Here is a 16730-nt window from a genome sequence, read left to right as displayed (position 1 = left end):
AGTTAACATTCCCCACTGCAATCCACATTGATCTGGGCTTTCTGTTTGTAACTAGAAGGGTGCAGATGCCACCCCAGTTTTTGGACTACTGCTGACCAGTACTCGCACAGCATCAGGGCTGTCTCTCCAATACTCCCCCCTAAAGGCCAGTGGGCTGGTGTGGGCCAGAGGTTGGGATGGCACACAAATGGGACAGCTGACCAAAGGGATATTCCCATCACCAGCATATCCTGTCTTAGATGGGTTCTGCTCCATACAGGGAATTAAGTAATGTCCTAGCCAAGCTGAACGCTCTGTACCACAGTACCACAACTTGATGCCTGAACGCTGCAGGTGCTTAGAGCCAGAACTAGCCAAGCCTAGCTCTGCTCCAATACCTGAAATACCTCTGCACATGGTTTCCAAGGCATCTTTGTAAAGTCCTCAGGATTCTGAGTAACACATGAGTGAAGTTTGTGGCAAACAATAACATAGATTGACCACCCAGAAACTGGTGAAATAGCAAACAGTACCTGAATTACACTATGACCAGAGCCACCTTGTTAAAATGCTTGCTGAAAACAGGTGTTTGCTGCGGAGCAATCCCTGACCAGTTACCAGTTTGCTGATCCTAATAACAGAAACCATGGAAGGGCTGACAGTCACCAAAGAAAAGCAAATACAAACATGTTCTAGAAAACACACTTTTTTTCTCTTACATCCACTAGTGAAGGACAAGACAAAGAAGACTTTGAAACACTGCTGTGGAGCGAATGCTTTTACAAGCCATTTCAGGTAGCAATGTGTGAGAACAATCCTCCTTAATTTATGCTGATGGCTATTTTCAGGTTTTGAAATGTTCTCCTTTACTTGTTAATTCCTATTCAGCAAATACAAAGAAATCAAACGTAAGCACAGTCATAAAACATAAAGAGGAAAAATATATCAGGAAAGTGCTCCTAAAAACATCAATTAGGCAATAAAATGTCTTCAGCTTAGGCCATTTGGTTAGCATCTGTGAACACTTTTGTGTTCTGCAGCTGGGAAAACACCAGTTCGTAAAATCTCTTTAGCTAGCAAAGCCACTGCATGAATAGATTATTTCTATTCTGCAGAAATGTTAATTGGAAACTCCTTAAAAGTTTGATTGGTATATATGAGTGAAAAACAAGATCCTGAGAGTCCCAAAAATTTATTGAATAATGTGAAACTCTTTATGACCATGTGACCCAGCTTCTGGATGCGGGGAAGGCTGTGGGCGTTGTCTATCTGGACTTTGATAAGGCCTTTGACACCGTCCCCCACAGCATTCTCCTGGAGAAGCTGGCGAATCATGACATAGACAAGTGTACTCTTTGCTGGGTTAAAAACTGGCTGGATGGCCGTGCCCAGAGAGTTGTGATTAATGGGGCGAAATACTCTTGGCGGCCGGTCACCAGTGGTGTCCCTCAGGGGGCCAGTTTTGGGGCTGGTTTTGTTTAATATCTTTATCAGTGATCTGGACGAGGAGATTGAGTGCACCCTCAGTAAATTTGCAGACGACACCAAACTGGGTGGGAGTGTTGATCTGCTTGAGGGTAGGAAGGCTCTACAGAGGGACCTGGACAGGCTGGATCGATGGGCCAAGGCCAACTGTATGAGGTTTAATAAGGCCAAGTGCCAGGTCCTGCATTTTGGTCACAACAACCCCAAGCAACGCTACAGGCTTGGGGAAGAGTGGCTGGAAAGCTGCCCAGCAGAAAAGGACCTGGGGGTGCTGCTGGACGGCCAGCTTAACATGAGCCAGCAGTGTGCCCCGGTGGCCAAGAAGGCCAACAGCATTCTGGCTTGCATCAGGAATAGCGTGGCCAGCAGGAGCAGGGTAGTGATGGTGCCTCTGTACTCGGCACTGGTGAGGCCTCACCTCGAGTCCTGTGTTCAGTTCTGGGCCCCGCTGTACAAGAGGGACATTGAAGTGCTGGAGCGTGTCCAGAGGAGAGCTACCAGGCTGGTGAGGGGTCTGGAGACCAGGTCATATGAGGAGAGGCTGAGGGAGCTGGGCATGTTTAGCTTGGGGAAGAGGAGGCTGAGGGGAGACCTCATTGCCCTCTACAACTACCTGAAAGGAGATTGTGGAGAGGTGGGTGTTGGCCTCTTCTCCCAGGTGAATAATGACAGGAGCAGAGGAAATGGTCTGAAGCTGCGGCAGGGGGTGGTTAGATTAGATATTAGGAAGAATTACTTTACTGAAAGAGTGGTCAGGCCCTGGAACAGCCTGCCCAGGGAGGTGGTTGAGTCACCATCCCTAGATGTATTTAAGAAACGTCTAGATTTGGCACTCCAGGGCATGCTCTAGTGGCAGAGATTGTAGGGGTTGTTTGCTTGGGGTTTTTTTTGTGTGTGTATGGTCGGACTTGATGATCTCAAAGGTCCTTTCCAACCATGAAGACTCTATGATTTCATGATTTTCTGTCAGGATAATGACAATATAGTCTGGTCTTCCTGAAGGAAGCCATCAATACAAAACCTTAAATTCCAACATAAATGAAACCGGAGACAGTAACAAGCGTGCTCCACGAGTTGAGAAAGGAAAAAAAAAAGTGTCAAATCATATATGCAAGACAGTTAATCAGCCATAGCCAGACAACAACCACGCATGGCTCTTCCCAATGACCACCAGCCACTGGGGGAAGAGCAGGACATAGTGCTCCCCCACAGCAAGCACCACTTGCTGCCATACATGTGATGGATCCCCATATGCAGGGCTCCCCGGCGGCCCACAGCTCAGGCCAGTGCTGCCCACCGGGCCTTCAGCATGTCACTCTGTCGGGACACCTGCTTGTTACACCCAGACTGTGGCCCCGGCTCTTCAAGCCACCTCTTAGGATTTAGAACAACGCCGGAGAATAGCCTGGGCCCTCTTGAGGCCGCTGTCTTCTTCAAACGCTCATCGCCTCAAGCGCACTCTGGGGAGAACCTTCCGCAGCTGCCGGCAGTCTGGACAGCACCTTCCCCCTCCAAGACGGCGGCACCTCTCACAAAGGCACCGCTTGTCTCAGGCATACGCGGGGCAGACCCTCTGCGTAAAACTCCTCCTTCTTTCTGTCGAAATCCCAGGAATTCGGGAGGCTTAAACCGCCGGCGCACGGGCCGCCCCTCAGCGCCGCCGCCGCCAACATGGCTGCCCTGGCAACGGCCGTCGCTGCGGCGGCCGCCGGGCAGCAACAGGTAAAGGCCGGAGCGCGGCGCGGAGCCGCTGCCCAACCCGCCGGCGGGGGCAGCCCCTCTCTGCGGGGAGCCCACCTCAGCAGGCAACCCCTCTTTGTGGGGATCCCATCTCAGCAGGCAGCCCCTCTCTGAGGGGACACCCTCTCTGCAGGGACCTCCTCTCTGAGAGAAGCCCTTCTCTGACGGGACCCCATCTCTGGGGGCAGCCCCTCTCTGAGGGGAGCCCCTCTCTTCAGGCCCACCGGGCGGCAGCCGCTGAGGAGTTCCAACCTCGTACGAGGTGTAGGGATAAAGGTTAAAAAGAAACGTGTAAGAAGCAGTGCGGGTTTGCCGGGCTGGCTGCAAAATGGTAGCTTCATAACCTGAACAGGGGGTTCCATCATCGTCGTTCCTAGCAGTGGTTATGTTAAGGATGTTCAGGGTTGCTATCATTAAGCATTGGCACTTTGCAAGGGACATTAAGCGCATTTCAGAAGTTAAGCCAGTGCTTTTCTTGAACGAGATGAAATGGGGGTAATCTGCCTAGTGTAGATTACCTGCTTATGGTCAGGTAGGGAGTAACTCTGACTCATCAGACTGATTGCCATCAGCAGCAAGGCAGTTGCCTTGATTTAGTATTGCAGTGTGGTGAGCTGCCTCCATTACAGCAAGCTGATGTTGCAGTCTTTCAATTTTTCTGTTGAAGAATACATTTTTTTGTACAGTTATCAGCTTGCTGTCACTCATTGCTCCAGTTTTATACCTGTGTGACTTAAAAATATTTAAAGTGTGCCAGTATAAAACTGAAGTAATGCTGTTACTCTGCACTGTGGTGTTGTCTGCTTTAAAATAATGAATGAACATTTTAAAAAGAAATATTGGGTTTTTAATAGTATTTTATTTTATTACATACAGAATGACAGCTGTTCCAGTACTGCAGGTGCTGGTCGACAATTTCAGAACTGGAAGATGAAGGATGAACAATCTAAGAAAGCTGAATTCATAAGAACTGCAGAAAAGCTAAAAACCCAGTAAGTTAAGCACATCATAAATATATTTTCATGATGTTCTGGAGGTAATATAACTGAAGGTTCAAGGCAAGAATTTATGGTAGTGAAACCTCTAGGCTACGATTCCCTTTCCAGGAGCTCTGGCAGATTATTGTGGCTGTTAAAATAGTTCAGGATAGGCTCGTGAGCTCCAAATATACTGTTGCTGTAATTACTATTTGGACTTTGGTCAGTCTTCTTCTTTGGATGACTAGATGCAGGAAAAAGAAAGTGCACGTGGCATAGTTGAGTTTTCAGTTTTACCACTCAGCTGTGCTTAGCCTTCTAAGAACCTAAAGCCCTTAAGACATACCAACAAAAGGGGAATTGCGGCAGCATTACAACAGCTTCCTCAGAGGAGATTGAAAGCACTTTATCTAGAATATCCAGGCCACTGCTGTGGAAAATGGGGGTTCACAACATCTCAGGCACAGATGTGATTTAAATCTGTTTCCTCACATCTTGAGTAAATGCTGTAACAACCACACTGGCAGTTGAAAGAACAGGAAGGTTTCTTCTTGCACGAATGAGCTTTAGTAGACAGAGCTGATGCAGCCACACGGATGAAAGAGAGGTTTGTAGTTGTGAATCCTGAAAGAACAGTGACACTTAAGTCTCACGGGAGTGCTTATGCTGTCTGACTGAATCAGCTCTTCCTTGGTTGTTCTGGATCCTCAGTTATGGCTCAAAAATTGACTGCTGGGTAATGTAGATGTTCCCAAGCAGCTCCAAATAAGGCATGCCATTTAACTCTGGCACACTGTCCTTCTGTAGTTGTTGTGCTCTAAAGGCTTCTAGTGCACTGTGTGGGGAGATTTGGTACTTGGGTCTGGTCTGTGAATTCTAGTGGACAGCAAAGCATTTAAACTGTGAACCATAAACTGCACTATATAGGAGTTTGAACCATGTAGCAACAATAGTCTGCTGAAGAACCAAGCTGCTGCCAAGAGACAGGCTTTCTTGGGCTGTCAGTAGTGTTGCTTAGTATTGAGAATCCTACCAGATGTTTCTGTACCTTAGTAAGAAGGCAAAAGTCATAAAACTCTCTGTACTGTACATAATGCATAGTTTAAGTTATTTAAATGCTAATGAACTTGAATTTGAATCTTCAGTTACAGTAGCACTATTGCTAGTGTTAAGGCTGAGAGCATGTACTTGTTTTGTTTGTGCTGGGGCTCCATCTATGTGTGCAACTGCATTAATACAGCCTGACTCTGTCCCTGCGCTTTCCAATGAAAATTCTCATGAGGCTCTCTGATAGTGAGCATACAGATAAAATTTCAGGCTATTTCAGTGTGTGGACCACTGCCTGTCGGCAAGGTAGTTTCCTTCTTAACGCATTTCTCTTGTTCAAGTTCTTGCATTACTTCAGTGTGTAGTCTTATAACTGCAGAAAGATTTTCCTTGAAAACAGCTGTAGGAACAAACCAGTGATTTGTATAAAATCTAAGACAGTCCTGTTGACGCATCCTCAGCTGGATTCTAACCTTTGAAAGTCTTGGGGCTTTGCTAAGTATTTGTGTCTTACTCAGTGTGGCAACCTTTTTTTCCAGGCTTGCAAATACAGAAAAAGACAAAAATGGACATCTTTACAATAGGAAGAGTGATTTCAGGGTAGAATACAGCATACTAGAGGAACTGGAACGTACCATGACTGTCAGCAGGAAAACTGAAAGTAAGTGGGATTTTATTTGGGTTTTTTGTTTGTCCTTTTTTTTTTAACTCTACTGTTGTTTGTTTAAACAGGAAATACTACTGTTGTTTGTTTGTTCCCACAAAAACATGCAGTCCAGGTCTTGGCTGCAGGGAGTGACAGAGCTTTTTGCTGGTAAAGGATGGCAGTAGTGAGAACAGCTGTGTGAGGTGTGACCAGGTGGACGATCTGCTCAGCCTGGTGGCAGAGCTACAAGTAGAAAGAAAGTAGAAAGGTTAAGGAGCATCAGGGAGTCCAAGAAAGAGATAGAGTAGTGAAGCCATACTCTGCCTTCCCTGAGACAGAAACGGAATATTCACCAGGAAAAACCCAAGATCAAGGGGATCTTGTATCCTGCCCCCCATACCCCGACAGGCTGAAGGCTTAAATGAGAGGAGTGAATGGAGGCAAGTAGCAAACCCCCTCCTTGCCCACCTTGCCTTCCCAAGTGCCTCTGTAGAACAGGTACAAGGCTCTGGACGTAGAAAGACAGTGGATGATGATGTGGATGACAGTCCATCTTCACCAGAGGTGCTGCCAAGGCCTACTCCCTGTATCACAACCACCTCCACAAGGAAGAAAAGATGGGTTATAGTTGTAGGTGACTCCCTTCTGAGGGGAACAGAGGGTCTGATATGCCAGTCTGACCCTCCTCTTAGGGAAGTGTGCTGCCTCCCTGGGGCCTGGGTTAAGGACATCACTAGGAAACTTCCTAGCCTGGTACAGCCCTTGGACTGTTACCCATTGTTACCCTTCCACGTGGGTGGTGATGAAGCTGCAGGGACAAGGGAGCAGAACAGAGCTGGTAGATCTTGAAGGATGCTTCCCACAGAGTGCAAGAGCTCTCAATCCCTAGGTGTAAGAGACCGGGAAAGGAGGGCAAGAGACCATCATGGCTGAGTCAAGACCTGTTGGTCAAACTAAAGGGCAAGAGAGAGATGCAGAGGCAGTGGAAGCAGGGACAGATATCCTGGGAAGAGTATAGGGACACTGCCTGGTTGTGTAGAGATGGGGTCAGGAAGGCCAAGGCGCAGCTAGAGCTGAACTTGGCAAGGGATACAAAGAATAATAAAAAAGGATTCTACAGGTATGTCAGCCAGAAAAGGAAGGTCAAAGAAAGCTTACCGCCCTGATGAGCAAGACTGGCGAACTGGTAACAACAGACGAGAAGGCTGAGGTCCTCAACAACTTTTTTGCCCGAGTCTTCCCTGGCAACCTCTCTCCCCACACCATTCCAGTGGTCAGGGACTGGGGGAAAAAAAATCCCCCCACAAGTCAGGGACTGGGGGAAAAAAAATCCTTCCTACTGTAAGAGAAGATCAGGTTCAGGACCACTTGAGGATTGCTGACATGTGGTGTCCCTTGGGGGTCCGTGTTTGGACCAGTACTAGTCAATATCTTCATCAATGACATAGTGGGATCGAGTGCACCCTTACCAAGTTTGCTGATGACACCAAGCTGAGTGGTGCAGTGGTGAGGGATGGGATGTCAACCAGAGAGACCCGGACAGGCTCAAGAAGTGTGTCCATGTGAACCTCATGAGGTTCAACAAGGCCAAGGGCAGGGTCCTGCACCTGGGTCAGGCGACCCCCTGTATCAATACAAACCGGGGGATGAAGGGATTGAGAGTAGCCCTGCTGAGAAGGACTTAGGGGTGTTCGTGGATGAAAAGTTGGACATGAGCCAACTGTATGTATGTTTGCAGCCCAGAAAGCCTACTGTATCCTGGTCTGCATCAAAAGAAGGGTGGCCAGCAGCTCGAGGGAGGTGATTCTGCCCCTTTACTCCACTCTGGTGAGACCCCCACCTGGAGTACTGCGTTCAGCTCTGGACCACTAAGCACAGGAAAGACATGGACCTGTTGGAGTGGGTCCAGCGGAGGGCCATGAAAATGATGAGAAGGCTAGAGCGCCTCTGCTATAAAGAAAAGCTGAGAGTTGGGATTGTTCAGCCTGGAGAAGAGAAGGCTTCAGGGAGACCTTATTGTGACCTTTCAGTACTTAAAGGAGGCTCATAAGAAAGATGGGGACAGGCTTTTTAGCAGGGCCTGTTGCAGTAGAACAAGGGGTAATGGCTTTAAAGTGAAAGAAGGAAGGTTTGGACTAGATACAAGGAAGAAACTTTTTACAATGAGGTTGGTGAAACACTAGAACAGGTTGCCCAGAGAGGTGGTAGATGCCCCATCCGTGGAAACGTTCAAGGTCAGATTGGATGGAGCTCTGAGCATGTCTCAGCTCATTGCAGGGGAGGTTGGACTAGATAACCTTCAAAGGTCCCTTCCAACCCAAACTATTCTATGATTCTAAGTGGTTCAATAATCAGTAGTACAAAGAGATTAGTTTAGATGGAACGTGGACACTGATACAAGTGTGGTATTTCAGCATGTGTACTGATTATAAAGAAGACTTCTACAATTCACTTGCAAAATTCAGTAGCATAAACATTTTAAACCTTCTGTGTTATTAACAGTTTTCTTTTAATCTTGAATGTAGCAGACAGAAAACCTTTGGTGGAAAGTTACTGGTTTAGAAACCTGGAATCCATTTTGCGTGTGTATTGCAAAATCTAATGTAGTCTAGCTAAGGTACAATAAATACATATTTACCACAACATAAGTTTTTCACACACTGATTGCTGCCTTTCAATATATTTCTAAACAGTTCTGCGTCTGCATTTTTCAAATTCTTGGATAATGAATTCTTAGTCTAAATAGTGCTGTGAGATGGTACACAGTCTGTCCTACAATATCTGTTCCACTTATGCATTAATGAAATACTTCAGGAAAAAAAGTGACTCCCTGATCACAGTACCTAGATTCTTTCAAAAGTAATCAAATAAATCATGCTATGCTTCTGATATAGAAGATCAAAACAAAATAAGTTCAAGAAGGGAAAGGACCCATAAAGACAACTAAAAATATGCTCACCTTACAAATTTGGATGTGTTTTAATGTTTGTCTTCTAATTAAGGAAATATCATACCCTTTACATCTTGCAATCCTTAAGAAATTTAAATATTTCTGAGGAATGACTAAGCCAAAACGTTCAGAAAATTTTCCAGGATAAAAAGGGCGCATGGAAGTATGGATGGAGATATGGTTGTGAGATAATAAAGAGGACAAAGATGAGAGGTGTAAGGCGCTACTTGTGAAGGAGTGTTACAGTATGATCTTTTAGGGTGTGCACTAGAACCCCCAAACTTGCCATTTTCTATGTTCAGGTCTTTCAGTATGACCTATGTGCTTTTACACTTTCTGTGGTCTCAGCAGGAACTAGTAGGGTCATGTCTTAGCTACATTTTGTTACATTTAACTCTTGGACTCTGTTTCCCTTCCTTAACCCAAATCTTTTAGGATAGAAGATACAACTCCTTAGTGCCTAAGATGTATCCAGAACTTCATTCTCCTCAGAATTGTATTTATGGACTGATGAGGAGCCATGTGGTAACAAAGCAAATAAGCGGATGCATGCTTGGAGTACGTGAAAACACCGATTCTACTTTAGTTAACACAGCAAATAAGTAAATCTTGTTGAAGTAGTACTGTGCTTACCAAGTTTCATTGCTGAGTTCCATTGCGCTTCATTGCTGAGTGTTTTGACGCCTAGGTCAAAGTCTCCCTCAAAATTCTAGAGGAGGTTTCATCTGCATAGGCAATATTCTCCAAACTCTGGACACCTGATTAAAGGTTTGGGGGAAAAAAAAACCAAACAAACAGCCTCAAACTGATAGGTAGGACTGTCCTGTTGACCCCTTTAAAAATAGGAGCTACTAATTTAAAATCTGTTAACACTGTGTGGGGCAATACATGGCCCATGCAGTTACAGTCGTGTTAAAATGCTTAGTATGATGGCAGTTTCTTATGATAAAACAGAATTTGTGTCCCTGCTTAGATGAAATTGCCAGTTTATTTTGCACACTTTATTGCTTTTGTTCTTGTATTGAATTTAATGTGTAAAGAAACTGTTAGAACTATCAGCAGTTTATTTTAACAGAAGCAAAAGTCCTGCAGCAGCTATCAAAAATACAAAATAATGTGAAGAGACTTCAGCGACAATTAAACGATGTGAAGCCTACACCAGAATGTAAGTCGTGATAACAGATTTAAAAACATTTTCCTCTATAGACAGGTTTCCTGCACAGTTGGGCTTGTGATTCTTCTGCAGACTTGGAATATTCTTTCTCCAGTCTGTTTGCTTTTGCAGGAATCTGGGAAGAGAAGAATATAAAAATGTAAGAAATGGTGAAAGATGGTGCCGTTCTGCATGGAAACAGAGAAACTGTCTCTGTCTTAGAAGTGGTGTGGGTTTGTTTCTTTTCTGTATGTAACTCTTTGCCTTAGTAAAATTAGTATTCTAGTACCTTTCATCTGGTAAGAGGTCACAGGGTAGGGTCTCCAGGTAACTCATTTTTGGTTGTACACATGCCCTTAAGGGTAAATTGGAATATTCTGTGGAAAATGCTGAAACAACTCATTCATTTGGATATTTAGAAACTTTTGGGAAATAGGCACTGAAAGAACCGTTCTTCTGTGATACTCTGCTGCCTCGTGTGAAGCTCTGGCTGAAGCCTTCCTATTAGATGAGAGCCAGATGCACCTCACTTCATTTATTCAGTGTCTGTTCTATAAAAAATGCATTATCTTCTTAAACTGTCTGCAAAGATAACAAGAACTAACAAGGCATGAAAGCTGAACTAAGAGTGTACATACAGATATACATATATATATACAGATATAACTGTACCAATTTAGTTTATTATTTTTTAAAGCCAGGTTAGTTAAACTATGCGTTCAACATGTGTCCACAGAGATGTTGAGCTGATTTAAAACAGATTCTAAAACTTTTTTCTACCATTGCAAAATAGATCTTCTCTAGACAGCTGTCTTGCTGTCATTCTCCATATCAGGACTATAGCATGGTGACTGTACAGAATAAAGTCTTTCTTTGATGTTTCTTTGTCAGCTTTGTGAAAGTAGTGACCTGTAGGTTAAATAGGGTTGCTACAGCCTGGTATAAATCAAAGATTTGAGTGTACTTCTTAAGTCATTAATTGCATTGTTATAAAAAACAAATGTGGAAGCTTTTTAGGATAAGGCTGGCTTTGAAGGTTACTCAGAATGAGACTTGTTTAATGGAAATAAACATTTACGCTGGGATTTGGATCCAGTTAGCCAAATCACTGTGAAATCACACCTTTTGAATAAACGAGAGTCTCTCTTTTAAGGCTGTTTGAGATGGAAATGCATACTTTTTTGTACAGGGAAATAAAAGCGTCCCAGAGGTCTCTGCAAGTGGCTACATTTCTGGGTAGTGCTGAATTACTGGTAAATACTGTAGACTTCTTAAATGATATGCTCTTTTCTTCTTTTCCTTTTTAGTTGTTGACAAGCTCAAGGAAATGATGGAAGAAGTTGAAAATGCAATCAATGCTTTTAAAGAGGAACAGAGACAAATGTATGTTTATACATGCTTCAGCTACAAGAAAATGTGCTTTCATAAGACACAGTGAAAACTTTGCATTAATCAAGTAAACGATTCTTTTGATTTACTCCTTTGGTAGTGATTCCTGTGGTATGTAAGTCAAAACTCAAGCTATCAACCTTAGAAGCTTGATAAGCAGCCTTTTAGGGAGGCTGTTTATATAGCTGTTGCAGTGATCCAATGTAATAATCATTTCCCTATGAAAAGGCTTTTCAGAGAAAGGCTGCAGAAGAGATTAGATTGTGGGTTTTTTGTTCTTGCTATTGTTTTGTTTTTTAAGTGGGTGGGTTTTTTACTTCCCTTTCTCTCTGCTGGTGTCAGGAGGGGATTGAGTTAGTTGTTAGTTGAGTGCCATAAACACTTTCAGTAAAAGGGTAACAAATCTGATTGTGTAGTGCTTTATTATGGGATCATTACAACCGTACTGTCATCTGTGTTACCATTTCAGTTTTAATCTTTGAAGAATAGCTTTTCTGTGGTATTGAACAATTCCAAAATTCATTTTCAGTGAATGAACAATGAATACTGGACTTATTTTCTTACATTTCAGTGTTCTCTTTTCAGATACGAACAGCTTTTGAAGGAGGAAAAAACCGCCATTAATGAGCTCAGTGTCTTTGAGAGAAAAGTGGAACTGTGGGCGTTAGGCAGCTCAACAATGGAAAAAGCTTTGAAATTACCATCAGCCAGGATCTCAGTTGATAAAACACTGGAAAATCATCTACCTGAAGAAGTAGTAGAGTTTGAAAGATTTCTTCAGCGAACAGGAGGGAGGCAAGGAGGCTGGGATGATTATGATCATCAAAATTTTCTGAAAGTATGGACAAAACACAGAGGAAGGCTGTCTTACATGGATGAAGCCCTTGAGTATCTCTGTGGTAGAACAAAAGAAGATATCGAACAGCATTGCAAATGGTATCAAGAGTTTCTAATTTTAAACGAACGAAAGAAAGAGGTAAAATAACCCCTCTAGGGCTTTTAAGGCTTAAGAAAAAGTACTTATTTTTAAAATGCATGCATTTCTTATTTTTGTATTTGCGCCTCTGGTGGTAGTGCTAGGTGGATTTCTGTTACAGCTCATGGTATCTAACTTTAGCATCCTCAACTTTCCAAAAATACTTGTCTTAAAGAATTACCAATAAGAATAGACCTAACGACACACTGAAGTGGGCTGGTGCGACGAGCGAGGGAAACAAGCAGTCGACTCAATATGAGTGATAAAGCAAGCTTCAGCTTTATTGCAGCTTCATCAGACTTTTATACGCTTATACTTAAATATGCCTATTTGTCTTACAACTATGGGCTGTGCGCTAAAGATTACATTATTCATACTCCTCCTACATGCAGTTTCTTGGGTCCAGGTTTGTTCCTGTTCTCTCACAGTCTACTTTCTCAAAGTTGTTTATCTGACTTAAGGAAGGTCAGCACGGCCTTCAGCATCTTTCTTATCAGCGTGACTCGGAATTCTCCATGCAGGCAGGCATAACTTACTTCTGACAGTCCTGCATGGTGCCGTGCCCGTTCTCATGTAGCCATTCCTCAACAGGCTGCGTATTGCCAAAGTATATTAAAAATGCTTTTGATGGCAGTGGTCCAGCAAGTTAGATGCCAATCCCAGAGCAGTAAGTAAGATCCTATCTGAAATTGCAGTACTTGTTACATCTGTCCCTAAGAATGTCTGTCCCACCATATAGGCAATATACCTATGCCATACTGACATAGAAAATTACAATTCCTTCAAGAACTATCCATCCAAGTAATAAAAGATACGCTGACATAAAAACCAAATTATAAAACCATAGGTGAAATTGTTAATTTGAAGAAAAAAATTAAGACCTGAAATATGTTTGCATTAAAAAAAGCATATTACACCAGCATTCATGACTACCCAAAGTTAATATGAATGACATAATTTAAATAATTTTAGCAGGCACATATTAAACCTGCCTGTGTGACCCATAAAATAGAAAAACAAAATTGCGAGAAAGCAGATATAGGTGCTTCTTTGCCTTAAGTTTTGCCTTTAGTAGACTTCTAATTCCTATCTGCAGTTTGTATCCTCAGAACATATGTTTTCATCAGACCAAATCAATGGGAATGCGTAAAATTGTAATGAAAACTTGTTTGGTTTTTTTTTTATTTCCTGATGTTCTCTTGCAGTCAATTAAGCAGTGGAAAGAAAAGCAGCAGCAAGAAAAAGAAGGAAACTTGAAGGAGAAAGAGAAAGCAGAAAAAATGCTCAACGAAGAATGGCTACAGCGTGAAGAAGCACAGAAGCAAAAAGCAGAAGAAGAAAGAAAAAAACAACAATCAGTAATTGAAGCATGGAAGAAACAGAAAGCAATAGCATTTGCAATGGAACAAGCATCGCAATTAAAACTAGAAGAAGAGAAGGAGAAAAAACAAGGAAAAGAATGCCAGCGCCAACTCCATATGAAGTTACTGTTGGAAAGCTATACCTTGCAGAAGAAAGAGAAGAATGAACTTGAAAAGCTTGAAAACAAGAAGAGAGAGGAAGCTGAAAAGGAGGAAAGGAAAAGAATTGCCGCAGAAGAAATTACTAAGTTTCAAGGGCGTGTGCGTAATTACATCTCCAGTTATGCATGTTGTTGTTTTAAATTCGCCTAGTTTCTCCTACAATATAATGTTAAACACTTTTAAAAATCCATGTTTCATTCATTTAAATCTATTTTGATTCACTATAAATAACAGGATCTGTTACATACAAGAAACAGTATGAAACTTTATTTTAGATAAAGATGTTCCTTTTCCTCAGTATCTAAATTCTATGGGATTATTCAACCCCGTATTTCTTTCTACATATAGAAGTAGTTTTATTTACTTCAATGTGAAAATGTTTGGGAAAAACAGCCTGGGCTCTGTTGCACTCTGTGCTATAGAAAACATCAGGAGAGTTGATCGTTGTATGCAGATATGAAATAAAAAGAGATGTTTGAAGATCCTGCAGGTTTCAGTAGCTGTAAGGTTAAGTCAGATCCCTCATCAATGTAAATCTCATTACTGGAGAACTGATAATTGTTTTCAGAGTTAGAAGAGGCTTAGCTGAGAAGTAAAATTACTGCACAGAAGGTTGCTTCTGTTCTACCTTAAACCAGGACAACACTAAAGTTCATTTTTATAAACAGAGATTAAACTACTACAGTCCATTTTTTTCAAAACTGCGTAACTATAATTTGTGTGTGCAGGACAAGCTATAGCAATTATCTACCTGGTGTTACTTTATTCTGTACTATGACAAAATAATTTTTAAACAAAAAAAAATTAACTGTGAAAAAGCTACATATATACTTTTATACAATTTGTTTCACTTCCAAAAAGTTTGCTTTTCCATTTGTTATATGTTTCAGGATCTACATAAACTGGAGCTAAGGATTCTACAGAAACAAGCTAAAGAATTAAAGAAAGGAGAAAAAGAAAAAAGATTGGCAAAGTTAAGAGAGAAGGTAATTTACCATTTTTTTTTTCCTTGTAATCAGAGGTGTTTGCAGCTTGGTTGTTTAAACCACCTTTTTCCTCAGTGATCTAAAAAGCAATTATTTTTATGTACCTAGATGGTTGTAAAGGAAGAAAGAAATTTAAATAGTTACCATGCTTGTTATCAGGAAACAAAAATACAGCAGGTATAGTTGTTCTTTTGTTTAAAATAAATTTTTAAAAAGCGCAAGAGAGATTTTATCTTCTGGCAATACTTGTTCTGGGCAAAGCCTGTAACTTGCACAAATACGCTGCAATGTAGGTGGGATTTTTCCTAATTTTTAAATGGTTTTCTACCCTTGGTTAAATAAGGAGGACGTCTGTCAGAAGAGTTTTGGGAACATTGTCTGGGTTTTGAGGCTTTAGCCTTTTAAATTACTTGATTTTGTGTTTCTGCTGTTGCCTGTGATAGTGTGGAGGGAGAAGTCTCTTTCTGGCTGTCCAGTCGCATTCCATTTGCTCTGCAGCTATTCATACAATGAAGATCTAATGAATGGACACAATTCATTCTGTCATCAGTGAAAAAGAACAATTTTTTTATGTTTTTTTGTTTGATTCCAAGGTGGAGATTCGTGTCACCAGTGACCGCAGACGTACCAAGGGCTGGGAGGAATGCACGAAAGGGATGGCACCAGCAGCCTCCGAAACATTTCTACCTGTTCCCAGTAGGTGAGGGGAGAGTGATGGGATGCGCAGCCGTGACAAAAAATAGTTACCTATGAGCGCATTGTGCTTTTTTGCCCTGTTTTTAGAGCTGCCCCAGCCTGGAGACAAGGGCCGTAGATGAGCACCTGTCGCAGGATGACGACTGCCTCGCCTGCACAATGGCCAGCCGTCCTCGGGACTTGTCACAAAATTCGCTTGACACGATCATAGAATCATAGAATCTTCATGATTGGAAAGCACCTTTGAGATCATCAAGTCCGACCATACACACACAAAAAAAACCCCAAGCAAACAACCCCTACAATCTCTGCCACTAGAGCATGCCCTGAAGTGCCAAATCTAGACGTTTCTTAAATACATCTAGGTATGGTGACTCAGCCATCCTGGGCAGGCTGTTCCAGGGCCTGACCACTCTTTCAGTAAAGTAATTCTTCCTAATATCTAATCTAACCACCCCCTGCCGCAGCTTCAGACCATTTCCTCTGCTCCTGTCATTATTCACCTGGGAGAAGAGGCCAACACCCACCTCTCCACAATCTCCTTTCAGGTAGTTGTAGAGGGCAATGAGGTCTCCCCTCAGCCTCCTCTTCCCCAAGCTAAACATGCCCAGCTCCCTCAGCCTCTCCTCATATGACCTGGTCTCCAGACCCCTCACCAGCCTGGTAGCTCTCCTCTGGACACGCTCCAGCACTTCAATGTCCCTCTTGTACAGCGGGGCCCAGAACTGAACACAGGACTCGAGGTGAGGCCTCACCAGTGCCGAGTACAGAGGCACCATCACTACCCTGCTCCTGCTGGCCACGCTATTCCTGATGCAAGCCAGAATGCTGTTGGCCTTCTTGGCCACCTGGGCACACTGCTGGCTCATGTTAAGCTGGCCGTCCAGCAGCACCCCCAGGTCCTTTTCTGCTGGGCAGCTTTCCAGCCACTCTTCCCCAAGCCTGTAGCGTTGCTTGAGGTTGTTGTGACTGAAATGCAGGACCTGGCACTTGGCCTTATTAAACCTCATACAGTTGGCCTTGGCCCATCGATCCAGCCTGTCCAGGTCCCTCTGTAGAGCCTTCCTACCCTCAAGCAGATCAACACTCCCACCCAGTTTGGTGTCGTCTGCAGATTTACTGAGGGTGCACTCAATCTCCTCGTCCAGATCATTGATAAAGATATTAAACAATGATGTGTACT

The 16730-nt window shown here is 43.0% G+C and overlaps 1 protein-coding gene across 1 annotated transcript; it reads left to right on the top strand.

Moving 5' to 3' along the window:
* The first annotated feature begins 2873 nt into the window (after positions 1-2873).
* Positions 2874-16603, top strand: CCDC112 (coiled-coil domain containing 112). The gene is made up of 10 exons (XM_074569783.1): positions 2874-3186; positions 4081-4196; positions 5768-5889; positions 9900-9989; positions 11285-11360; positions 11952-12342; positions 13548-13964; positions 14756-14851; positions 15445-15547; positions 15635-16603. The coding sequence occupies exons 1-10, from the start codon at positions 3136-3138 to the stop codon at positions 15667-15669; spliced, it is 1497 nt and encodes a 498-aa protein (XP_074425884.1). The 5' UTR covers positions 2874-3135; the 3' UTR covers positions 15670-16603.
* Positions 16604-16730: the final 127 nt, after the last annotated feature.

The sequence above is a fragment of the Larus michahellis genome, chromosome Z, assembly GCF_964199755.1.
Source record: "Larus michahellis chromosome Z, bLarMic1.1, whole genome shotgun sequence".
Classification (NCBI taxonomy): domain Eukaryota; kingdom Metazoa; phylum Chordata; class Aves; order Charadriiformes; family Laridae; genus Larus; species Larus michahellis.
This window is presented reverse-complemented; position numbering and strand designations above follow the sequence as displayed.